This window comes from Coenobita brevimanus, chromosome 65 (genome assembly GCF_032717465.1).
Source record: "Coenobita brevimanus isolate Jiangsu-jjx chromosome 65, ASM3271746v2, whole genome shotgun sequence".
Taxonomy (NCBI): domain Eukaryota; kingdom Metazoa; phylum Arthropoda; class Malacostraca; order Decapoda; family Coenobitidae; genus Coenobita; species Coenobita brevimanus.
In genome coordinates, this window is record NC_137018.1 from 36,401,386 (window position 1) to 36,428,820 (window position 27,435).

The 27,435-nt window shown below is 41.4% G+C and overlaps 1 protein-coding gene across 1 annotated transcript in view; it reads right to left on the bottom strand.

Moving 5' to 3' along the window:
• The window catches only part of LOC145404968 (protein O-linked-mannose beta-1,2-N-acetylglucosaminyltransferase 1-like), a 181,520-nt gene extending 155,086 nt beyond the window's left edge, over nt 1-26,434 (bottom strand). The window contains exons 1-4 of the mRNA XM_080276473.1: nt 26,368-26,434; nt 25,907-26,056; nt 18,943-19,099; nt 6,898-7,133 (exon numbers count right to left, since the gene is read on the bottom strand). Coding sequence (XP_080132599.1) covers nt 6,898-7,133; nt 18,943-19,099; nt 25,907-26,056; nt 26,368-26,434 — 610 coding nt within the window. The remainder of the gene's footprint in view (nt 1-6,897; nt 7,134-18,942; nt 19,100-25,906; nt 26,057-26,367) is intronic.
• Nucleotides 26,435-27,435: the final 1,001 nt, after the last annotated feature.

Here is a 27,435-nt window from a genome sequence, read left to right on the forward strand (position 1 = left end):
TTTTATTTACGTTATTTACATTTCTATTTTATTTACACTTAGTTATGCATTATCACTTGAAGTAACTTAAAAAACTATTTTCCACTGTTCACGTATATTTACATTCATTACTTTCACTTGCTGTTTACACATTATTTACACATTATTTACAATTCCACTTGCACTGTTTTACTCAATAGAAAGATCGTAGTCACTCTTTTATCAATTGTCAGCCCTTTACCTCTTTCCACACGAGGTTTAGTAGGGGGTAAAGGTCACAGGTCCCTTTGCATGGGGGTGAAAAGTCCCTGAAGTTAGCAAGAGCGAACAGACGTACCCCCACACTGGAAGATGAGAGTGAACTGATAAGGGTGGGCCGGGGTGGTGGCCTACCTAGGGAAATCAGTACTGCCAACGTTTAGCCTCTTGACACAGCTAATTTTAGCAGTGAAATGATTGGCAGGAAATCTAGACAATACATTATAAATTAGGTAGTTCCAGGCGAATGTAAATATCACTTAGGCTTCTCCCTTCCCTCCTAATATGTATATTTATTACGAAAATAGATTATACGGCATATTTCAAGGGGAAATAAACAGCGAAAATTAGCGAACGAGTGCACGTGAGGTGTTGTCAGGCGATAATTAGCCAATTCCAGGTGTATGGCACTCTCACTTACCTTATTTCTTTCTTGTATATATTATTTGGTATAAGAATAGGGCATAGGGCTTATTTCAATGGATGAAATCAGTGAAAAATTCCAGGGAAGATTTACTTAGCATAGCATGGCCAGGCAGGCGAGACGATAGGGTAATGAAGGGGGGGTAGGGAGGGGAGTCAAGAATGGGGAGAAATGGCTAAATTGTCAACAATGGATGGGAGTACAGATGAGATTAGGAGTGCTGACTAGTGTTGGACATTGGCAGTACTGATAGATGATACAAACCCCCACTTGGAAGCCCGGGTGAATTCAAAATAACACAGAATCACAAAAGCGACGCCCCGCAGTATGATCCCTTGCTCCCATGCGTCACGAAAGTGACGCCCCGAGGTTAAGGGGTTAAGGAGTGGGTGATGTAAAAGAGGACTTAACCACCCAGGAGGAAAAATATGGAAGTTGAAAAACCAAGCAGTAAGGGATGCCTTCTATAGTGTGAGGAGGAGAGTGGTGGCTGAACAGAGATGTTACAGAAGTGTTAATGAACAGTACAGAGCCCTCAAGATCAACCTCTTGAGAGTTACTGATTCAGTATGTGGATGGACAAGAGGCCGCCATGCCATGAAGTGACTTAGTGGAGGGATAAGGGTGTAGAAGCTGCAGTTAAGGAGAAAAGATAGCTTTTCTGGGAATGAAAGAAGAGTGGTAACAAAGAGGAATACTTGGCTGCCAAGTGTAGGACTAGAAAAGAGGTTTACAGGGCAAAGTCTGAGTCACAGAGACTTTTAATTCTATCTATCTATCTATTGCCAGACGCCTCAATCCCGTTTGGGGTGGCCACAAACAAATCGCCTCCAAGTCGCCCTGTCCCCCGCCATTTCACTGCCCTGCTCCCAACTCACACCCCCCTCTCTCATATACCTCTCCACCCCATCCCTCCATCTCATCCTCGGCCTCCCCCTCCCTCTTTCCCCCTCCACCTCACTCACATACACTCTCTTCGTCAGTCTTTCACCCTCCATCCTCTCCACATGGCCAAACCACCTCAGTGTGTTCCTCATAACGCTTCCTATCACATCCACATCCACACCACAACGCTCCTTTATATCCTCATTCGTCAGCCTGTCTCTCCACGTGACTCCACAGGCTCCTCTTAAATAACTCATTGCCACTGCTCTCACTTTTGACTTGTGTCCTTCCAACAATGTCCAAGCTTCACTTCCGTACGTTAGAGTTGGTATCACAATACTGTCATGTAGTAACTTTTTCACTTCCATGCTCACTTCCCTGTTCCTTATCACTGCTTTCAAGGAACCAGCAACCTTTCTTCCCTGCTGTACCCTTTCAAGCACTTCACCCTCCAAACCTCCATCCTTACTCATCACACTACTCAAATACTTAAACATACTCACATTTTCCAATTCCTCACCATCCAACCTCGCTGTACATTCACTAACTTCACCTCTCTCGAAGACCATCACTTTACTCTTCCCTACATTCACCTTTAGGTTCCGTTTCTTACACACTCCCTCAAACTTATCCACCAAGCCTTGCAGCTCCCCTTCGTCTTCACTCAACAACACAGTATCATCTGCAAACAACAGTACAGGGAGTTTCCAAACACTATCCTCTCTCACCAGGGCCACTCCAACATCCACTACCCTACCTTGTACCTCTTTTATTACCCCATCTATGTACAGATTGAACAACCATGGAGACATGACACATCCCTGTTTCAAACCAACTTTCAAAGAGAAAAATTCACTTAGTTCACCATCCACACGCACTGCAGCCTTCGCACCATCGTACATACTCTTCACAGCATTCAACAACTTCCCATCTACTCCATATATTCTTAACACTTTCCACAATCCTTGTCTATCCACCCTGTCATATGCTTTCTCCAAATCCATGAAAGCCGCATACAACTTCTTTCCCTTCTCTAGAAACTTTTCCACTAAAGATCTAAGAATGAATATCTGATCTACACAACCTCTTCCCTTCCTAAAGCCTCCCTGTTCTTCTCCAACTAATTTCTCTGTTCTTTCTCTAACTCTGTCTATAAGTATCCTACCATACACTTTTCCTATTATACTAAGAAGACAAATGCCCCTATGATTACCACACACTTCTTTTTCCCCTTTTCCTTTGTACAAGGGAATAATTATACCTGACTTCCAATCCTCCGGGACTCTACCTTCCTCCCAGGCCAATCTGCACATCTTCCACATCCATTCTACTACTATCCCTCCCCCATGCTTCAGCATTTCACCACACACTCCATCAATTCCTGGGGCTTTCCCCGATTTAACTTTCTTCATTGCTTCCACAACTTCTACCCTACTGATTTCTTCCTGTCTTCTCACCTCCCTCCTTCTCCCAGCCATTCCCCAGCCACTTATACTCGCATTACTTCCATCCTCTACGTTCAACAATTCCTTAAAGTGTTCTCTCCATCTGCTCACTTTTTCTCCCTTCTCCACTAGTAATCTACTATTTTTATCTTTCACTCCCCTGCTAACTTCACTTCCACCCTGTCTTACTCTTTTCACTTCTCTCCAGAACATTTTCTTACAGTCCCTCCACTTTACACTCAAATTCCTTCCGAATTCCTCATCCACTCTCTTCTTACTCTCTCTTACTAATCTTTTCACCTCTCTCTTCCTTTCCACATATAACTCTCTCTTCCGCCTCTCAACTTCTTCAACGCCCCTATTTCTCATCCATTCATTGTATGCTTTCTTCTTTTGTGCCACAGCCTGTTTCACCTCTTCAGTCCACCACACTGTTCCTTGCACCCCCCTCCGTCTTCTCTTCCTTCCACACACCACATCACATGCTGCACATATTTCTTCTGTAAATATCTTACACATACCTTCCACGTCTCCCATCTGCTCCAATTCATATTTGCCCAATCGTTCCTCCACTTCTCTCTTATACTCTGCCTTTTTCTCATCCTCTTGTAACCTTTCCACTCTCCTTGCAACTACTCCTTCCTCTCGTCTTTCCCTTCTTCTATTCCTCCATCTTACTTGCATCCTAATTCTGGCCACCACCAAGTAGTGGTCAGAAAGTCCACTCCCCCAACCTCTATACACTCTTGCATCCTTTACACATCTTCGCATCCTTTCATCCACACACACATAATCAATCATTGCCTTCCTTTCATTCAGTTCACCACCCACCCTTCTCATTACTCGCCATGTATACCTGTGGATCATTTTATGCCTGAAGAGGGTATTGGCTATCACCAACCCCCTACCAGCACAAATGTCCACTAACGCACTCCCATTCTCATCTATCTCAGCAGGCACACCCCACTCACCAACTATTCCATCCACCTTCACATTACCAACTTTACCATTCATATCACCAATCAAAAACACTCTCTCATTCCTTCCAAACTTTTATCAAAAACACTCTCTCATTCCTTCCAAACTTTTCCATGCACACTTCCACATTTGTCCAGAACTCTTCTCTCACTCTTCTAGCATGATCTTGCGTTGGCGCATACACACACACAATCGCCCACATTTGTATTCCAACTTTCAACTTTACCCACACAATCCTTGACCCACACAATCCTTGACCTTTTAATTGATAATCTAAATCATGTGGAAGGGAAGAATATGATTTTTAAGGTGGCAAATCAGATGAAGAGGGAGAATAGGGATATCATAGGTGGGCAGTGTGTGAAGAATGATGAAGGAAGTGTTGTGAATAGTGGGGAAATTAATGACGCATGGAGAAAGCAATAAAGCTGGTTGTTGAATGAGGAGTTTGACTGGGACAGGGAAGGTTTGGAGCCAGCAGATCCAGTGTTTGGCCCATGGCCTTTGATTGACGCTGCTACTGTGAGCGGGGAAACAGGCAGGATGCAGGTGAGGAAGGCAGCAGGTATGTCTGGGTTGATTGCTGAAATGCTGGAAGCCTCAGGAGATATAGGAGTGAGGTTAGTCACTGATCTGATAAATATGATTATATATGAGTGTGTTGTCCCAGATGATTAGCTAAAGAGTGTAATTGTAAATGTGTACAAGGGGAAGGGTGATGTCCTGGAAAGAGGAAATTATAGAGGCATAAAGCTTTTAGACCAGATAATGAAGGTAATGGAGAGAGTTCTAAAAGGTATGATTAGAGAAAGCGTGAAGATTGATGAGATGCAGTTTGGATTTATGCCAGGCAAAGGGACCACTGATGCCATTTTCATTGTTCGACAGCTTCAGGAAAATATAGAGGAAAGAAAATGGAATTGAACTTTGTTTTTGTTGATTTGGAGGCCTTTGACAGAGTCCCTAGTGAGGTGGTGAAGAGGGCAATGAGAAAGCTTGGTATCGAAGAGTAGCTGGTTAGGGTCACTATGGCCATGTACGTGAGTGCTCACACCCAGGTAAGGGTGAATGAAGATTTGAGTGATGAGTTTTCCATGCATGTCTGTGTGCATCAGGGGTCAGTCTTGAACCCCTTGTTGTTTATCGTGGTACTTGAAGCCCTCTCATGTGACTTCAGAAATGAACACTCATCGGGGATGTATGCTGATAATTTGGTGCTGGTTGCAGAGAATGAAAGGGAGGTGGAGGAAAGATTTAGGAAGTGGAGAGATGGTATGGGGCACAAGGGCTTAAGAGTAAATGCAGATAAAACAAAAGTGATAGTATCTAGGGCTGGGGGTGATACTGTCAAAGAAGAGGGAGAGTGACCATGTACAATCTGTTACAAGGGTGAGGGAAGTAATTCCATCTTGCCCAGTGTTTGTGATGAGTGGGTGCATAAGGGATGTAATGGTACTGCAGGTAAACTGTGAGATAATGCTGATTTCATGTGTGCGGTGTGTTGGAGAGCATGTGGATATTGCCAAGCGTGAAAGAATTGAGCTTGCTGGTGAGCTTCTTGAGTGCGTGAAAGAGTTTTGTTATTAGGAAGACATGTTATGTGCTGGAGGTGGGGCAGGAACTAGCTCTGTGGCTAAAGTGAGGAGTGGTTGGACTAAGTTCAGGGAGCTGTTGCCTCTCCTGACATCGAGAGGCCTCTCCCTCTGTGCTAAAAGATCTTTGTACGCGGCATGTGTAAGGACTTTAATGCTGTACGGTAGTGAGACCTGGGCAGTAATGGAAGAGGATATTCACAGGCTCAAACGTACAGAAATGACAACGATTAGGTGCATGTGCAGTGCGTCCTTCAGTGCAAGGCCTGGGGGGACTAGGTTTACAATGGAAGAGTTGAGAGGTAAGATGGGAGTGGAGTGTATTGGTGTCGTGATAAGTAGAGGTAGACTGAGATGGTTTTGGGCACATGGAGAGGATGGGGGACGATAATTGGGTGCGGAAAGTGAGAAGTATTTATGTTGGGGGTAAGATTGTGAGAGGCAGACCGAAAAAGACCTGGGACGAGGTCATTAAGTGTGACCTCAGGGTTATGGGACTAAATAAGCTGCCAGAGACCGAGCAGCATGGAAAGCCATCATTAAGTGACCAAGGCCAATGCATGCAAGCACGCTGGAGACTTCTAAAATGAAAACAAAAATGAAACTTCACCAAAGCCATGATTCACAGATAAACAAGAATGATGACTAGTCCATTTACTTATCAAATAGGCATGATAAAATCTTGAAAGCTACATATTTGGTGAAATTTTTGACATACTCAAACCAAAAACAGATACAAGACTTTAACAACCACCAATGATAATATAATAATGAAGCTAGCTGAAGCTAATCTGACGTCTATCAAATACACTGTTTGTGACTGCATCATTTATTATTTTTTTATTACCTGTTTTTCAGTATCTTGAAAATTTCAACTGACAAGTCACTTTTGCTGTCCATCCAAACCAAAAGTAACGGATAAATATATCTGCTGGCTAAGCAACATTATTTCCATTAAAATCTCATTGTCAGTGTGATGTCAGCTTGAATTATCAACAACCACCTAAAACTGTGATAATGTTGAGTAGCCTTGTTATCCATTCCTTGTTGTTCAAGTTACCACAGGATTTATCACATGATCTGAGGTCTGGCAGTACTACCAGGGGTTTAACCAGAAGTAAATGTTTTGAGATTATGATACTGAGATAAAAGCTCTGATAAGTCAACTTACCACAGGAGTGACATCTCCCGTGTGAATTCAAGCCCAAAAGATATCAATAACTGGAATGGGCTTTGTTCACTTACAATCTTCATATCCAAATATCAGCACAAAGTGCTACAGTACCTCCAAACTTCAAGAACACCACGTCTTATCCAGTTGAGCATCACAACTCACCTAACTCGGCCAATAAGCTCTTGGCCATGTGTCCAAGGTTACGTGAAGCTTCATCAAAGGTGAGTGCAATGAGTATGTCACCCTGTCTCACTTCTCGCAGTAGGAACAGCTCCATTTCACTTGAGTCCATGGCATAGGTGTCAAAGCGCCGAGCATGGACAGCCTGCATCCGATGAGCATCAACTACCACCATGTTCAACCCACGGCCTCCATTATTGACATCCTTCTGGATGATGCTGGCAAAAACGAGGGCTCAATTACTAATTTTAAAGGAAACTTCCCAGTATTATTTTTCAGAACCATAATTGTAGCAAAACCAACTAACTGTAGGGTAAATGGACAAATGCAAATGCAGTAAACAGAAAAATCTTTTACATGAAATATGAGTAAGACTGACCCTCAGCTTACACAGCTATATGTGTTAACCCATACACTGCAACTTCCTTCAATACAGTCCGTAGTTCTGATTGTGACGTACCTCAACTAAGAGGAAAAATGAATTTCCCACATTTTTTCTCTCTCATTACAGCTAAAGTATAATATATATACCAGGGTTGGCGTTGATTAAATCAAACTGATTTAATCATGTTAATCATTGTTTTTTTTGCTATTAAAAAAAAAAAAATCATTTTTTTTTTTTTTTTTATCTGAAAGTTAACAAAAATAAAATATGAAGGTTTATAAAAGTTGTGTATAGCTTTGTGTTGGCATTCATTTATTCAGATACTTCAGCAATAAGTTAGCAGATTTTGGAGAATGGTGCCATTAGAAATTGCTACATTGTATGAAAGAAAAAATATTTTTACATTTGTGTAACTAAGTATTGAAATTATTTGTACATCCGAAATAATGAGCCATAAATAAAAAACCAAAGCCATAGGACTAGCTATGCTTGGTCACTTAAGGCCATGTCATAATAAATAATATCAACTTAAGATTTTTCTGTGTGGTAATATAATCAGCTTTGGAATATGCTGTCTTGATTACCACTGGCAACTCAGCCTTAACCAGTAGTGTGCAGACAGGACTTGAACAGGTATCTGGATACTGGGCAGTAGCTTTCAGCCTGAACCATCAGTGGATAGACAGGACATGAAGTTAACAGTATTCAGTATACTGCTTTTGAAATATTAGCTATACTGTATAATAAACAGAAAAATCAAATACAGTACAACCTCACTAAAACGGACTAATTGGGGCCCGAGCCATTCCCAAAAAAGCAAAGGTCCGAAAAAGTGGCATATGGACTTCCCCCTCCAAAGACATTTTCTTACATGAAAAGCATTATGGCCACAATCCTTCTTCACTCCACCATTTCCTTCTAACTCAGGGCATTAACCCATTTGCTTCTCAAATTTCTCAAATGCCACTATAAATAATTTATTCCATAACATAGTACAATTTTAGTAAGGTTTGGACTTGATAAAGCCCATATGTAACACACAGGCAGATATTTTTCATACATGAAGTGTCATAGCCACCATCCTACTTCATCCCACCAGTTCCTTTAAACTAGTGGCAATATCCCTGTTGCCTCATAGCTTTTCTAAAATGCCACTAAAAATCACTTGTTGCATACCACTGTATAATTTTAGCAAGGTTTAGACTTGATAATGGTCATATGTAACACACAAAATAAGATATTTTCATTTATGAAAAGCATCAAGTTGGTGGAGGATTAGTGCCCCTCCCTGTAAAACAATTAACTCTAAGCCATTGGCCACCCCGTCTGGGATACATGGCGTCTGGCAATGAATGAATGAATGAATCATGGTCACCCTACTTCACCCCCACCAGTTCCTTCTGACTCATGGCATTTCATTTGCCTCTTATTTTTTCTCAAATGCCACTATAAATAATTTACTGCATAACACAGTAAAATTTAAGCATGGCTTGGACACAATAAAACTCATAATAAAAAGAAAAATGTTTTCTTATGTAACCATTCCGACTCACTTGGCTCACCCAACTTTACCCTCCCCCACCTTGCTGGGAGTTTATCATCATTCAGCACCTGGTGAAGAATCCTTCAGAGCAAATCCTTCAAAATCATTATCCATTATCTTCAGGGTCATCATCAAGGAACAGTGAATCATCCTCCTGATTGTCTTCACTGGATGGGGCTGCATGGACGGGAATTGATGTAGCTTCTCCCTTGTGTGCCGTGCGGTGTACTTAATTTTAAGCATTTTTCAAATACTGTACTGTACACTTTATACACCTTAATTTTTACTATCTTACAAACATACATGTTCACTTTGTATATTTCACTTATCGCTAGCCACCGCTGAGCAGTATATCAGGGACTTTGGGGAAATGATGTTGGGGGAAATGATATGAGTTGACTGGGGCAGAGCACGGGGGAATAATAGTGACGCCGCCAGCCCGCCACCAACCAAAGCATGAACACACAAACCTCTCACCTATGTTTAATGCTTGATGTCTTAAATATATATTATTATTAATATTAATGCAGACCCTTTTTCTAATTTTTTAGCATTTAGAAAGTACTTTATTGGTATAACTTAACTTTAAACACTTTTCAAATACTGTACTGTACACTTTATGCACCTTGCTATTTACGATTTTACAAACTAAAGATGTTCACTTTGTATACAGTATTTCACTTATCACCCTCGAGCAGTATACAGTATCAGGGACTTCCAGGGAAATGATGTGGGGGGAAATGATGTGGGTCAGACTGAGGCCAGAGCAAGGGAGAACAATAGTGACCCCACCAGCCCACCACCAACCAACGCACAAACACACAAACCGTGCGGGCAATATGGCCGACCTGCCCTGAGGTTAGGCAATCCGAACCGCTTCTAGCTTTTTCAGAGTTTTCCTGATGTATAAGAAATAATACCGGTCAGCTCCTTGACTCCGAAAAAGCAAATTCCAGTCTACTGAAGTCCGTTGTAGTGAGGTCATATTGTAAATTTTAAAAAAATCAAACTGAATGAATAAAAAATCATTTTTTGATTTAAAAAAAAATAAATCACCAACCTTGACATATACCAACCTAGAACTTTGCCTCCCTGTGCTTCAGTGTGCCCTCTTCCACCTCATACCCATACAACTGGTATCAGATGAATATTATACTTTTTTTTTTTTTTTCTGAAAAATCTGTAAACTCAGAATGCTGTAGCAGCCATAACTATAGCACTTACTGACCTAAAAACTGAACCACATATACTGTACTTCATTGCAAATTCTTTGGGCCAGTATAACCACAAAATTCTCCTCCTCCTCCTCCTCATCATCATCATCATCATCATCATTATCAATATCATCATCATCATCAACCAGACTTCTCCCACCTATGGATGGCATGAGGAAGGGTCCAAAGAGCAAGAAAAATCTTGACAGGATGATAGCTAACCAAAATCTGCCCAATTAACTGGACTACACTGTTATTCGCTCACCATTCAATTCCCCAGAATCCTGACCCCATCTCAATGTAACACAGCTCATGCATAGGTACTTCATAAACTACCTATCAAATCAGTCAGTCTGATAAGTTAAAAAAAAGGGTGCCAAACCCTAGTCATACACTCTTCCCAATAAAATTCTTCAAAAATGCTCAGTCCACTGCCAGTTCCTTAGCTTCACCAACACTGTACTTTGCTTTCTCACACTCACTTACCATACCTATCCTTCTTATCCTACTTTCTTCCCACTTTGAAACTCAGATATAGCCTTTTCATAATTTTTTTTTAATGTGTACAACTCTGGGCATAGGCTTCATAGCTCATTCCCTGAGGCCCAACAGTCCTCCTATGCACTATACACATCCACATGCCACCACTTTGGTGCTAAACCCACCATCCATACTGAATGCATGCTAGAGTTGTTTCATACAGAACCGATGTACTAGTATTTGAAAGGGTATTTTTACGACATATCAGCAGGTTTTACGTAAATCTGTTGAGTCCACTTTAACAAAATTCAAATCCTCAACCTTTAAATGACAGGTGTCCGCATAAGCAGTCAAAGAGTATACTGTACTAGTGGCAAAGAGACGGGTGTCTGCACACACAGTCCAAGTGTACTAGTGGCAAAGACACAGGTGTCTGTATATGTGGTCCAAGAGTGCTAGAGGCAAAGAGACGGGTGTCCGCATATGCGGTCCAAGAATAGAGTCTTCATACAACACGAGACAGGTTATGCAGAACCTTGTGCAAAACCAGTTTTGCGCTAAATCGTGACATACAGTATATTTACATGTAAAATAGGGGGTTAGGTTCTAGAAGCCCATATTTTTCGTTAATAATATATTTAAAGATAGATTATTACAAATATGTCTGCCCTAATACACCCAAGACAGCGTGTTCAAATACAACCTCACCGACTGGACACAACAGTGCATGGCTATTGCATTCTACCCTAACCTAACAGATTAGTTTTGCCCCCTAATACTCCCCATAAAAATTTTAATCACCAAGGATTGCCGGAAAGCCTCTTGAAAGTCCTCATTACAAATCAAGCTGAAAATTGACCTAAACAACACGTGAATAATGGCCGCCCAGCATCACGCATATTTCGTCAGGAATCACTTTCAGCACTCATTAAAAAAAAAAAAAAAAAAAAAAAAAAATGCAGTGTGAAACATTTTGAAAGCCACTAGTCATCAACAATAAAGGGGAAAAAAAAAAAAAGCTATAAAGAAGTCGTCAGCATGGAGTGATTGCGTGTCCCACTTCTCAGATACACACGAATGCAGTAATCGTGAAAAATAAACAAGTCAGCCATGCTGTATAATTTGCATGACAATATAATTCACATGAACTGAGCTCACATAATTAACTCACTTCTAACTATTTATGTCAACACGTAGTGTCTTCACATATCGTAAGATCTGAATTTTCTCGACCAAAGACCGTCAGTTCATAACAAAGATCACGCACAAAGCTTTTTTTATTTTATTTTATTTTTTTTTCACCTGTAGCGCCATAGGCGAATACATGAAGTTTACTGCTCCTTCATCGTTAATTTTTTTTTCCAACCAAGAAAACTATCCACATCATAAACATCCCAACTCATTTTATCAGTCTGATCGTTTGCATTTAAGCTCCAGCATCACACGCCACTTCGTCCAACAATTTTACATTTTCATGTAGATTAAATGCTTTTCTTGTGTTTACAGCACTTTCAGGGTGCTTAGGCATAACTAAAGTTAGTTTGGAACCACGTGCTCTGAGTTCTGAGAGGAAACGAGGAGCAAGGAATTAAGCAAATAAACTTCTCATCACAGTGACTGTAGGCAGCAGGCTATGGCAGGTGGTATGGCGGTCACGTGGGTCAGGTCGGGTCAAGGAAGATAATCAGTGACTGACAAAAGCATAAAACACGAGTTGTATCTGGAAATCCAATACCTAAACGCACCCATTTCCCACAGTTTCTCTCATGCAACTGATTGGTATTACCGTGTTATTAACCCCTAAAACGCGGGTGTTTACAGTCGATCCCCCCCGAGTGGCGGGGTTGTATCGCGGTCTGAGTACCTGTAGGAAAATATTCGCCAAAAATCAGAGATTAACCCTAGAACATTATACTTGGTATGGCAGATAGTACTTACATTCAGCTTTCTCCAGAGACAGGTGTTGAGCCTTCGTGGACTACCCAAGGACTTGTGGAGACTTGCAAAGTTGGGTAACCAAATTTTCACTTTAACACCTCCAGCAACCCGGTTTCCCCTCTACCACAGCCTCATTCTGTCACAGTAAACTTTATACTACAACGTAAAGGTAGTTAGGAATCCGTATTTGTATAATAAGCACTGAAAATAAGGCTAAAATCAACGGAGCGTACGGCCGACATGCACTGTGGCGGCGGTCTTCCCGTCACTCAACAAACATTTCCATTTTCACAGCTAAAAACATGTATACTACATTATTTTCAATCATATTACTTCACAAAAAATCACCACGGCGCACTTTTTATTCTGCCTTACGTCTGCCACTTTATTCTCGTTCCTGTCGGCCACTTGCACTGACTGGGAAGAGCTAGAACTCGCCATAATCTCACTTTGAAAGCCTACAGTAAACTGACGCTAAACAGAGGCAAACCGTGAGAAAAAAAGCTAGTGTTACAACTGGGGAAACAAGCGTTTCCTAGTAGCATAAACTGCTTGTGAGAGGAGATCGCAGATTTACAGTTCTGAGCGCTCAGAGCGCTGCCATGTATCACAGCCAGGCTGGCCGGGCCGTGGTGGGGGGGGTACGGGGGGAAAACGCGATATTTGGCAACAACTGAGGTCAGTAGTACAAAGGTAAAGTATGCTAATTGTAGCTAGAGGGTGGTGGTACTGATAGACAATACCAGCTGGAGCCTGCTTGCCCGCGGTTATTCAAAATTTACTAAAATCGCAAACGCGACGACCCGCCATCCTGCCCTTATGGCCGAGCGTCGCAAACGCGACGATCCACGTTTTAGGGGTTAAGTAAATACAGGTGAAACTATTTACTACGCTGGGTGGTAACCATATAACCAAATTTTGGCACCTGGAGGTTTAGTGGGTAATTATTGTGCTCCTATCGGATTGAGCCGGTGAAGGTTTATATCCAAGGTATGGTTGGGGTTTATTGCTCACGTAATGCTACTCAGGGATAAGTGAGGTTGGTCACTTTCATTTTAAATGTCAGGACCAACTGCCTAGCCCCGGGCTCCTACGCTCCTGATGGGGCAACGTAGAATTGGACGATGGATGGATGGATGGATGGATGAAATTAAATGCCCGTATTACAGTAAGATCATTGTTTCTGTTGGTCTTAAATCGCAACTCTACTGTACTAGTGGCATAGAGACAGGTGTCCGTATATTCAGTTCAAGAGTACAGTAATCCCTCAGTTATCCAACATAATAGAGCCAAAGGCATGTCCCAATAGTAGGGGGGATAATATCCCCCCTACAATACCCAGACCCTACCTATACTCAACCTCCAACCTATACCTAACCTATCTGTACAATACCTCTGCTTACTTTGGCATTGTCTTTTGGTCATTCAGGCATATTTAGACGTAAAAACACACATTGGAATATCCAAAGTAATGCTAAGCACCAAGAAAACAACGCAAAATAACAAAAATAACACTGAAAACCAAAAAATGCCCTACCTATATACCACTGTATGTACAATATCCCTCCCAATTTTGGCACTGTTTTCAGGTCAATCTGCAATATTTAGACATCAAAACACACACAGGAATATCCAAAGTAATGCTAAACACCAAGAAAAAAAAAAAAAAAAAAAAAAAAAAAAAATTCAAAACCCAAAAACACCCTACCTACACACTATTGTATGTACAGTACCCCTCCTAATTTTGGCAGTTTCCAGGTCAATCTGCCATATTTAGACATCAAAACACATGCAGGATTATCCATATTAATGCTGAACACCAAATAAAACAATGCATAACCAATAAACATCCACAAAAAGCCTCAAGATGGTTGTAAAATCAGTTATCTGACACCAGTGATAACTGCTCCAGGGCCACAAAAAAATTCCACACCTAAGTATGCCACCAGAAATTGGTTAAATTGGTTGTAAATGGTATACCATTATCTTCGCTGGTGTTTATATTAAAAGATAAGCTAATAAAACACTGAAAACTTATGAGTAAAAGTACAGAAATGCAGTCAAAATAGTGTTCAAGAGTAAAACTTACCTTCATATAACTTCCCACCATCCTAGCGCAAAATTTTGTTCGCACCTTCCAAGAGTTAAGCACGGGAGTAGGTGAAAATGAGAGGGCAAAAGAAGGAGTGTGTATTGTTATGAGTAACAGATGGAAGGAGAATATAAGAGAGTATAGATCAGTTGGCTCAAGGATTGTGTGGGTAAGATTGAAAGTTGGACTACAAATGTGGGCGACTGTGTGCGTGTTATATGTCAACACAAGATCATGCAACCAGAGTGAGAGAAGAGTTCTGGACAAACATGGAAGTGTGCATGGAAAAGTTTAAAAGGAATGAGAGAGTGTTTTAGAATGGTGATATGAATAGTAAAGTAGGGAATGTGAAAGTGGATGGAGTAGTTGGTGAGTGTGGGATGTGCCTGATGAGATAGATGAGAATGACAGTGCTTCAGTAGACATCTGTGCCAGGAGGGAGTTGGTGATAGCCAATACCCTCTTCAGACACAAAATGATTCACAGGTATACATGGCAAGTGATGAGAAGGGTGGGCGGTGAACTGAATGAAAGGAAGGTAATGGCTGATTATGTGTGTGTGTGAATGAAAGGATGCGAAGGTGTGTAATGGATGCAAGAGCATATAGAGGTTGGGGGAGTGGACTTTCTGACAGAAACAAGGTCCAAGTAAATGGAGAAATAGAAGAAGGGAAGGACAGGAGGAAGGAGTAGATGCAAGGAGAGTGGAAAGGTTACAAGAGGATGAGAAAAAGGCAGAATATAAGAGAGAAGTGGAGGAGCGATTGGGCAAATATGGACTGGAGCAGATGGAGGATGTGGAAAGTGTGTGCAAGATATTTACAGAAGAAATATGCGCAGCATGTGAGGTGGTTTGTGGGGTGAAGAGAAGATGAAAGGGGGTGCAAGGAACAGCATGGTGGAATGAAGAGGTGAGACAGGTTGTGGCACAAAAGAAAAAAGCATATAGTGAGTGGATGAGAAATAGGGGTGTGGAAGAAGTTGAGAGAAGGAAGAGAGATATATGTAGAGAGGAAGACAGAGATGAAAAGATTAGTAAGAGAGTGAGTAAAAAGAGAGTGGATGAGGAATTTGGAAGGAACTTGAGTGTAAAGTGGAAGGAATGTAAGAAAATGTTCTGGAAAGAGATAAAATGAGTTAGACAGGGTGGCAATGAAGTTAGTCGGGGAGTCAAAGATAAAAACGGTAGATTACTAGTGGAGAAAGGAGAAAAAGTGAGCAGATGGAGAGAACACTTTAATGAATTGTTGAACTTAGTGAATGAAAGTAATACAAATAGAAGTCGCTGGGGAATGGCTGGGAGAAGGAGGGATGTGAGAAGAGTTGAGGAAATCGGTAGAATAGAAGTTGTAGATGCAATGAAGAAAGTGAAATTGGGGAAAGCCCCAGGAATTGATGGAGTGTGTGGTGAAATGCTGAAACATGAGGGAGAGACAGTAGTAGAATGAATGTGGAAGATGTGCAGGTTGGCGTGGTAGGAAGGTAGACTCCCAGAGGATTGGAAGTCAGGTATAATTATTCCCTTGTACAAAGGAAAAGGGGAAAAAGAAGTGTGTGGTAATCATAGGGGCATTTGTCTTCTTAGTATAATAGGAAAAGTGTATGGTAGGATACTTATTGACATAGGGACATAACAGAGGAATTAATTGGAGAAAAATGGGGAGGTTTTAGGAAGGGAAGAGGTCGTGTAGATCAGACAGTTATTCTTAGATCTTTAATGGAAAAGTTTCTAGAGAAGGGAAAGATGTTATATGCAGCCTTCATGGATTTGGAGAAAGCATATGACAGGGTGGACAGACAAGGATTGTGGAAAGTATTAAGAATATATGGAGCAGATGAGAAGCTGTTGAATGCTGTGAAGAGTATGTATGAGGGTGCTAAGGCTGCAGTGCGTGTGGATAGTGAACTGAGTGAATTTTTCTCTTTGAAGGTTGGGTTGAAACAGGGATGTGTCATGTCTCCATGGTTGTTCAATCTGTATATGCATGGGGTTATAAAGGAGATACAAAGTAGGGCAGTGGATGTTGAAGTGGCCCTGTTTGTAAACTCCCTGTACTGTACTGTTGTTTGCAGATGATACTATGTTGTTAAGTGAAGACGAAGGGGAGCAGCAAGGCTTGGTGGAGGAGTTTGGGAGAGTGTGTAAGAAACGGAATCTAAAGGTGAATGTAGGGAAGAGTATAGTTATAGTCTTCGAGAGATGTGAAGTCAGTGAATGTACAATGAGGTTGGATGGGGAGGAAATGGAAAATGTGAGTATGTTTAAGTACTTGGGTAGTGTGATGAGTAAGGACGGAAGTCTGGAGGGTGAAGTGCTTGAAAGGGTATAACAAGGACGAAAGGTTGCTGGTTCCTTGAAAGCAGTGATAAGAAATAGGGAAGTAAGTATGGAAGTGAAAAAGTTACTACATGACAGTATTGTGACACCAACTCTAACGTATGGAAGCGAAGCTTGGACCTTGTTGGAGAGACACAAGTTAAGAGTGAGAGCAGTGGAAATAAAGAGCATGTGGAGTCAAATGGAGAAACAGACTGACAAATGAGGATGTGAAGGAGCATTGTGGTGTGGATGTGGATGTGACACGAAGCATTGGGAGAAACACACTGAGGTGGTTTGGCCATGTGGAGAGGATGGAGAGTGAGAGACTGATAAGGAGAGGGTATGTGAGTGAGGTGGAGGGGGAGAGGGGGAGCGGGAGGCCAAGAATGAGATGGAGGGATGGAGTGGAGAGGTATATGAGGGAGGGGGGTGTGAGCTGGGAGCAGGGCAGTGAAATGGTAGGGGACAGGGTGACATGGAGGTGATTTGTTTGTGGCCACCCCACATGGGAATAAGGCACCTGGCAATAGATAGACAGACAGTTTTTTCTTTTTTTTTTTCATGGTTTTCTTGGTGTTTAGCATTACTTTGGATATTCCTATGTGTGTTCTGATGTCTACATGTGGCAGATTGACCTGAAAACAGTGCCCAAATTAGGAGGGGTACTGTACATAGTGGTGTATTGGTAGGGTGTTTTTTTGGTTTTCAGTGGTATTTTTTTCAGGGTTTTCTTGGTGTTTAGCATTACTCTGGATATTCCTATGTGTATTTTGATGTCTAAATATGCCTGAATGACCAGAAAACACTGCCAAATTAAGCATAGGTACTGTACAAATAAGTTAGGTATATATAGGTTGGAGGTGAGTATAGGTAGGGTCTGGGTGTGGTAGGGGAATAGTGTTCATTATCCAGATGTTGCCACTATCCTAACATGCCTTTGGCTCTACTATGTCCGGATAAATGAGGTATTACTGTATCTAGTAACATGCTTTTGGCTACCCTCCAAGGTAACGAATCAGACGGGTCAAGAAACCACTTTCAGTGAGCTGGAAATTTGTTTTGATACTTTTTAGGGTGGGTGACCCTTGAACAAAAATATATCTCCAGTGAACCCATGTTATAATGGCAATGCTACGTGATAAATCACTATATAATCACTCGTCGCTTATCTAAAGTTGATCACTTTGCAAGGTTGAATTGTACCGCGGTGTCAGTACCTGAGGAAGGCTCAAATCTGTCTCAATGTTTTTCTATGATGAAATCAAATGCAAGGTTGACACTGGCTAAGGGAACAGCAAAAAAGATGAAATAAATTGTAGAAAGTAGTATGTCATTCTCAAGTTATGATTTATTTGGCTACCTGGCAACTCACTGAGCCTGTGACAGCAGTGGGTAGCTATTATATAGTTACCAGTTTCCCGCAGCCTTGGAAATTTCTGACCACAACAACTCTCAATCTGTGGTGATCTGAGCAAACTTATTTCATAAGTTAGTGTGAAATACCATTTCCAAGAAAACGATGTACATCTGAAGTAATTTTGCAATAGCTGCTATGCCTATATTGCTACACCATAAACCCTGTTGCACAACACCCATGCCACAGCCCATGAGTTAAACTCTCTCACCACTTCAAGTCTCTCCATTCAATATCATGTCACATTGTGAGTAACCAACAATTTTCTCTCTCAACACCCATCATGCCTAAAGGATTATTGTGGTTTGTTATCAAGCTTGTAGCCATATTTCCTCTTATGTTAGTACACTCCAGGGCTGATGATAGCTATTCACCTACAACTGCTATATAGTACAGTCTACTATAACTAAGACTGGAAAGGTCAAAAGACTTGGGTCCAGTTACTGCATATATTTTTTTGTATATTCTTGTTACTTCCTGACAATTATATTCAGTTTAGGAAATTTTTTCAATTGGAGAGTTTACCTTCACTACTACTGCACTCTCCTTAGCTGAGTTTGTCTGCTAGCAGCAGGAACAAAATATAAAAATACATCAAAACAATGAAAGGGTTATGCAATAAAACCACAGATGTCACTCACTACTTTCCAGAGACACAAATCTTAGGGGTGTCATCCTTGTTCTTGCCACTGAAAATGTGTACAGGGAAGTGGTTGTGGGGGCAAACATACCCTAGGCCACAGTTGGGCAGAATCTCTCCCACCTGCATGTACTGTGACACCACACGCTCTCCATGATCTGCAAAAAGATATTTTAAAGTAACACATCTTTACTAGCATCTGCAATCTATCACAATATCACACAACACACTATCATAGCTCCAAATCACATGAAGGTAAGGTTAAGCTTGAACACTGCAATATTACCCCTCTCTAAACATCAAGCAAAGATCATATGCAGAAAGTTCTCTACTTATGAAAGATCAAGTTATAAAGAACTGTTGGTGATGAAAATCTTCACAGAAGTAATTATTATATATCAGTAGTTTTGAATAATGCATCAAGTACTAAATCAGCTGCTGTATACAGGGTAATATTTCACTGATAATCAGCCACCGCACATTGCACCCCCTTCCAAGGCTTTCATTGTGTTATTGTTCTTTGGAGTATCATCTGTGTTTTCCTCTTGTACAAACAGCATTATTCCCTCAAAAACATAAAAGCATAAAATCTAAAATAGATATAAAACAACTGGAGAAGGGAGAGAAAATGAACATGTGTCAAGCTTGAATAACTTATAGTAACAAATCTGAAGGAGACAGAGCACACTGTAGTTGCTGTTACTATGATCCCAGGCTCATCTGAACTTTCCAGTGCAATAAAAGCTGAGTCACCCTTCTGCAGTCCACCACCTCCTTTCAAGGGATGGTGAAGGAGATGAGGAACTTTTACATAACCAGGAAACACAGCTGTCCAGTTATACTGGATTGGTGCCACCATATAAGGGTATCCTTTTCCAGCATTCACAACCCTGAACACGTGAAATGCTCGGTACCAATGCATTAAACAGTTATAAAAAAACAACTGAGATACAGTGATGGAAGGAATGGATGATACTTGCACTGTACTCTGAGGGTGGTGAGACTGGGGGAGTGGGGTGGGTTATCATCTCAGTGAGTGATATTTACAATATTGTGGTCCAACTTAAAAAACCTTAAGAAACCAGCTAATTTTATAAGCTGAAGAAGGCCTGTATCTGTAATAATTCACACACAAATTACAATATTCATTTGACAATGTTTGGCATGCAAGTGCAAGAAACTGTACATCTTATATGTGTATCAGTTCATGCATTTTTCACCAGTCATTTTGAAGTGCAAATTCTTCTAGCTCATCATAAACATGACCCAGGACACCTTGCTCCCTCCTGGGCACCCCCACCCCTGGGCAGTGAATGGCTCCTCGATGACTACAGGAGTATTACAGCAGATCACCTGATACCATGACCACCATCAAAACATCTCACCCCAACCCCTCCCAGCCTCCACCCACCTCCAAGTTAGGCATGACAGTTACCAATTAGAGCCTCCGCAAACTCCTGAAAGTTGCCAGTGTTTGCTGGATCAATAAATAACGTGGGGTCACTACCCACTCAGCGCTTGTGTATCTTCCTTTAAAAAAATTCCTATCGGGATTATTACTCATGCATAAAGCATTATACCAGTATTATAGTCATCTTAGATATTTTACTGATGCTCTAAATGAGATTTACGCTGAAAAGTTCTCTACCGAGTTTACTAAAAATCACGGAATCATATTGTGCATATTTGCATTCAGGACTTTTTACCAAGTGAAATGAATCTCAGTTGTTGGAAAAATTTATCATACAGTTTCCAAAGATCGTAATATTTTGTTTGGCAAATCCTGACATAATTCTGTCCATTATACACTTAATAATAGGAAGAATTGTACAGCTGAAATCTTATGGGACCGAGATCAGCAACTCAAATTTTTACAGGCAAGGTATGCCTCTTGCTTTGAGAAAACGTCTCAGTTCTACTAGTCCATTTTTCCACGTGTACTGTATTTTAGTTGCACAGTGGACCACGGCACTATATTTTTCCAGAATCATTGGCTGATTTCAAAAAGTGCAGGTGTCAGGTGTGGTGTATACACATCACCAGTGCCGCCCTGGGCTCCTGGAGGCAGGCACACACACTTCACCGCACTACCCATGACAAAGCGCCTCTATATGAGCTCAGTAGGTTCATATGATCTTCGATTGTTTAAGTACCATGTTTCCTTCATTTGTTATGTGATATACAATTTCTTTATACTCATTTACAATTTTTCCTCACAGATGTACATTCACCACCTAAAAACATCACAGTGATCAATACTCGGGCAACTAATAATCGCATGTAGACTGTCCTTAAACTGGGATGGACACAACCTTCCATTTCTATTATACTTTGATAAAGAAACTGTTTTTTCTCCAGTATTATATGTAGAAAAATCATTACATATCCTATTTTCAGTAAAGTAACATAAAAGTTACATAACAGAAGGTAATGCAAGTTGACCCCACTTTTGCATTTTATAGTATGTTATCTGGCAAGCAGTGGCATCTTTTTCCAGTTTGTGGGGGCTCCAATTGGCACCATTTCAACCATAAACTTAAGATTTCTTTTTTTAATGCCTTGGGTTTTGTGTCGAGATATTAAAAGGAGCATAAAATAAAAGGAAAGGTGGTGGCCAAGTGGTTAGTGAGTCAACTGTTGTCCGTAATGACATGTTTGATAATGTATCAGGCTGGATAAGGAAACATTTTGATTACTTGAATTTCAGTAAAAGGAACTACTGATCTTCCAAAACCCAATGGCATGTCATAAAAATACCCCCACTACTACCAGCACACCAGTCCTGAATGAGGCAGACCTAGCATGCATTCAATATAGACATAGGTAGTTTAATAATGTCAAATTGTAACGGACGACTGCTTGGCCTCAGAGAATGGGTTCTAAGCTTAGGTCCATTGTTGGACATTTGTGCTGGGAGGGGGTTGGTGATAGCCAATACCCTCTTCAGGCATAAAATGATCCACAGGTATACATGGCGAATGATGAGAAGGGTGGGTGGTGAACTGAATGAAAGGAAGGCAATGATTGATTATGTGTGTGTGGATGAAAGGATGCGAAGATGTGTACAGGATGCAAGAGTGTATAGAGGTTGGGGGAGTGGACTTTCTAACCACTACTTGGTGGTGGCCAGAATTAGGATGCAAATAAGATGGAGGAATAGAAGAAGGGAAAGACGAGAGGAAGGAGTAGTTGCAAGGAGAGTGGAAAGGTTACAAGAGGATGAGAAAAAGGCAGAGTATAAGGGAGAAGTGGAGGAACGATTGGGCAAATATGAATTGGAGCAGATGGGAGACGTGGAAGGTATGTGTAAGATATTTACAGAAGAAATATGTGCAGCATGTGATGTGGTGTGTGGAAGGAAGAGAAGACGGAGGGGGGTGCAAGGAACAGCGTGGTGGACTGAAAAGGTAAAACAGGCTGTGGCACAAAAGAAGAAAGCATACAATGAATGGATGAGAAATAGGGGCGTTGAAGAAGTTGAGAGGCGGAAGAGAGAGTTATATGTGGAAAGGAAGAGAGAGGTGAAAAGATTAGTAAGAGAGAGTAAGAAGAGTGGATGAGGAATTTGGAAGGAATTTGAGTGTAAAGTGGAGGGACTGTAAGAAAATGTTCTGGAGAGAAGTGAAAAGAGTAAGACAGGGTGGAAGTGAAGTTAGCAGGGGAGTGAAAATAAAAATGGTAGATTACTAGTGGAGAAGGGAGAAAAAGTGAGCAGATGGAGAGAACACTTTAAGGAATTGTTGAACGTAGAGGATGGAAGTAATGTGAGTATAAGTGGCTGGGGAATGGCTGGGAGGAGGAGGGAGGTGAGAAGACAGGAAGAAATCAGTAGGATAGAAGTTGTGGAAGGAATGAAGAAAGTTAAATCGGGGAAAGCCCCAGGAATTGATGGAGTGTGTGGTGAAATGCTGAAGCATGGGGGAGAGATAGTAGTAGAATGGATGTGGAAGATGTGCAGATTGGCCTGGGAGGAAGGTAGAGTCCCGGAGGATTGGAAGTCAGGTATAATTATTCCCTTGTACAAAGGAAAAGGGGAAAAAGAAGTGTGTGGTAATCATAGGGGCATTTGTCTTCTCAGTATAATAGGAAAAGTGTATGGTAGGATACTTATAGACAGAGTTAGAGAAAGAACAGAGAAATTAGTTGGAGAAGAACAGGGAGGCTTTAGGAAGGGAAGAGGTTGTGTAGATCAGATATTCATTCTTAGATCTTTAGTGGAAAAGTTTCTAGAGAAGGGAAAGAAGTTGTATGCGGCTTTCATGGATTTGGAGAAAGCATATGACAGGGTGGATAGACAAGGATTGTGGAAAGTGTTAAGAATATATGGAGTAGATGGGAAGTTGTTGAATGCTGTGAAGAGTATGTACGATGGTGCGAAGGCTGCAGTGCGTGTGGATGGTGAACTAAGTGAATTTTTCTCTTTGAAAGTTGGTTTGAAGCAGGGATGTGTCATGTCTCCATGGTTGTTCAATCTGTACATGGATGGGGTAATAAAAGAGGTACAAGGTAGGGTAGTGGATGTTGGAGTGGCCCTGGTGAGAGAGGATAGTGTTTGGAAACTCCCTGTACTGTTGTTTGCAGATGATACTGTGTTGTTGAGTGAAGACGAAGGGGAGCTGCAAGGCTTGGTGGATGAGTTTCAGAGAGTGTGTAAGAAACGGAACCTAAAGGTGAATGTAGGGAAGAGTAAAGTGATGGTCTTTGAGAGAGGTGAAGTTAGTGAATGTACAGCGAGGTTGGATGGTGAGGAATTGGAAAATGTGAGTACGTTTAAGTATTTGGGTAGTGTTATGAGTAAGGATGGAGGTTTGGAGGGTGAAGTGCTTGAAAGGGTACAGCAGGGAAGAAAGGTTGCTGGTTCCTTGAAAGCAGTGATAAGAAACAGGGAAGTGAGCATGGAAGTGAAAAAGTTACTACATGACAGTATTGTGATACCAACTCTAACGTACGGAAGTGAAGCTTGGACGTTGTTGGAAGGACACAAGTCAAGAGTGAGAGCAGTGGAAATGAGTTATTTAAGAGGAGCCTGTGGAGTCACGTGGAGAGATAGGCTGACGAATGAGGATATAAAGGAGCGTTGTGGTGTGGATGTGGATGTGATAGGAAGCGTTATGAGGAACACACTGAGGTGGTTTGGCCATGTGGAGAGGATGGAGGGTGAGACTGACGAAGAGAGTGTATGTGAGTGAGGTGGAGGGGGGAAGAGGGAGGGGGAGGCCGAGGATGAGATGGAGGGATGGGGTGGAGAGGTATATGAGAGAGGGGGGTGTGAGTTGGGAGCAGGGCAGTGAAATGGCGGGGGACAGGGCGACTTGGAGGCGATTTGTTTGTGGCCACCCCAAACGGGATTGAGGCGTCTGGCAATAGATAGATAGATAGATAATCATTCATTCACCATTCATCATCAAATCCAGTGTTGCCCCATGAGGAGTGCTGGAGTCCTGGGCTAGGCAAGTGAGTCCTGATATTTAAGATGAGAGTGACCAGCCTTACTCATCCCTGAATGGCATTACATGAGCAATTAACCCCAACCATAAACCTGAACTGCCTCAATCTGACTGGAGCACCTTAATTACTCACTAAACCACCAGGAGCCATAATTTGGTCATATGGTTACCACCCAGCATAGTACAATAAATGGTTTCCTGTTGTCCAGGAGACCACTTGGCTTGTCACTCAGTGTAGCAGCACCCACAGAATGAAGGATGGGGAAAGAATGAAGGAAAGAAATACAAAAGAGGAAGGAAGGAAAGAAGAGAGAGTGGAAAGGGCAGGCACCCGAGAGCAGCACTACATTAAGTGAGTGGATGGTGAGTGCCTAATAATAAATATAAATAACAGAGCAATGGTCAAATACCTTAATACTGAGTTGCTACATTACCATCCAGATAGGGGGTACCCATCATCCACTCACTTGATGCAGTGGCACCTATTTATCACATGACAATGTGTGAAAAAGAAACAAGTGGTTTCCTGTACATCAAAAAAACTGTTTTTCACACTTAAGTTGGATAATCAAATAACCAAATCCTGAGGTGGTAATGCAAAATATTACTCATGTATTCCCTGCATGTGAAACTGGAAAAATGGAGTGGGGGATGCAAACTAGGGATCCTCCACCCTTTACATCTCCCTCATAATGATCCAATAAGACTTAGATCTAGGTCCTGTGCCCACTCAGGGTGCAGAAAAACAGGCAGGCCCATATGGTAACGTGAAAAGAGACAGCATGTGAATGAGGAAATGTAATAGCAACATACTGCAATAAATATAACACAATGTGCCTGAGGACATCTTTATTCATTTTATTCTTATCACCCCCAGACACTTTCATTCAACTTGAAACAGACTTTTGAATTGTGGGAGTTTGATATTACCGTAATAAACCTCTTCAATATCAGATGCCTTTTCTATGCTGAATAAAACTGTCTGGTGGCAGAAAGAATAAACTAAAAAAAGGACGTCATTAAGTTTTGAGGGGTTAAGGAATTGAGGTATGAGACTAAGACAAAAGAGAGCAAGGTAGATGAATGGGCAGGTGTGAAATGTGCTAGATCAAGTATGAGTATGTACTGGTCGGGTATGAAGAGAGTTGCTTTGCTGAAGAATGATGAACAGCAAAGAAGCATGAAAGATTGCATCAACTCAAAATGCATGTATGTCAAAACTTGAGATATATACTGAAAATGGCACTGATCACCGCATATGCACCTTATAATCAGAGGGGTGTAGAAGAAATGGGCAGGTTAAGAACCTGGATGGCAACAGGATAAATGCCCACAGCATGTACAAATAGTATATATACAGTACTGTACTTAACTTTCAATGTAAAACTGCACCTAAAAAAATATCTCATTTGCTGGCCACTGTCCCCAATCTTTCAGTACAGTAAATTTGGTAAGTAGAATACAGGGATGACTGAACCACACAACAGCACAGATCTTATATACTGTAGTAGCAATAACCTTGGAATGGGATAGACATGGACTCATTGCCATAATAAAATTCCACCACATGGAGAGGAGCTGGGCCGAAGAAGAAAAGGTAGACTCCATAGAGACCCAGCACCACAAATGCCACAAGTCCGGTCCACACCACATGCCGACACACCCACACTGCAACAGAAAACGTATATTATTGCCTCATTAACAACAAAGTTATATACTAACAAACATACCTATCACTGTTGAGCTTTATAAATTATAAATATTCCAAGTTTAACACGGATAAGTTTTCAACCTATTCTGCATAAAGATATTCTTTATACTAGATTGTAGCTAACGTTACACAATCTTGTTCATGACAGGCCTCTCAGGGCAAAGTGTTAGAACCGACCTCCATTAACCCCTCTACCACAAAAATACATTACTGTATGTATTTTATTATGGCTTATCTTGCTGGTAAGTCTCTTAACCCTTTGACTAACCAATGATGACCTGGGTCGTCATGCATTTGTCAACCTCTGACGTCAGTATGACGACTTTGCCCGTCATCCAATGTAATCTCTAAAGAAATATTTAGGGAGTCGACATTTTTGTTGGATGACGAGCAAAAGTGAGTGGAGCTGTGCCTGCCACAGCTGGTGCATGCGTGCTCACTTGGTTTGCTTGGCTCTGTGTGGTGTGAGGTTCCTCACAAGTAGGATGTACGCCTCTTGACCTCCCGCTGAACACTTATGCTTCTTTTTTTCGCATGTATATGCGGCATTATTATTTAAGAAAATACAACATATAATTCATCATTCATTCATTGCCAGACGCCATGTATCCCAGACGGGATGGCCAAGGGCTTAGAGTTAATTGATTTACAGGGAGGGGCACTAATCCTCCACCAACCCCACTTGACGTAGGGATGCCAACAGCATCTGGTGTTCCCAGGCGGTCACCCATCCAAGTACTAACCAATAATACATTATTGAAAAAGAAATTTATTCTGCTACATACTGAAGCAAAAACTATTATTACTTCTTGAATAGTTTTTTTTGGGCAAATATTTTTTTAAAGGACAGTGTAAAACTTAACATGTCAGCTAAATTCTGCTCGCTTTTTTTGCAAATTATTTTGTATATATTGTATTTTTGGACAATGAACAACAAAGCAAAACTCTTCATCTTCAAAATGAGACCAAAGTGGCCTTTCTATGATGAGTAGTAACTTTTCTAAAAGCATTAGAAATAAAATATCTATGCGACTGGTCTGAAAGCTCTTGAGCGAGAGTTATGTGCACAGCCAAAATTTACGCTCCTCTCTTCACGGGATAGGGTTAAGTGTGTGAAAGAGTTTTGTTATTTGGGAGACATTTTATGTCCTGGAGGTGGGACAGGAGCTAGCTCTGTGACTAGAGTGAGGAGTGGTTGGAAGAAGCTTAGGAGCTGTTGCCTCTCCTGACAGTGAGAGGGATCTCCCTCCATGCTAAGGGATCTTTGTATGTGGCATGTATTAGGAGTGTAATGCTGTATAATAATGAGACCTAGGCAGTAAAGGAAGAGCATATT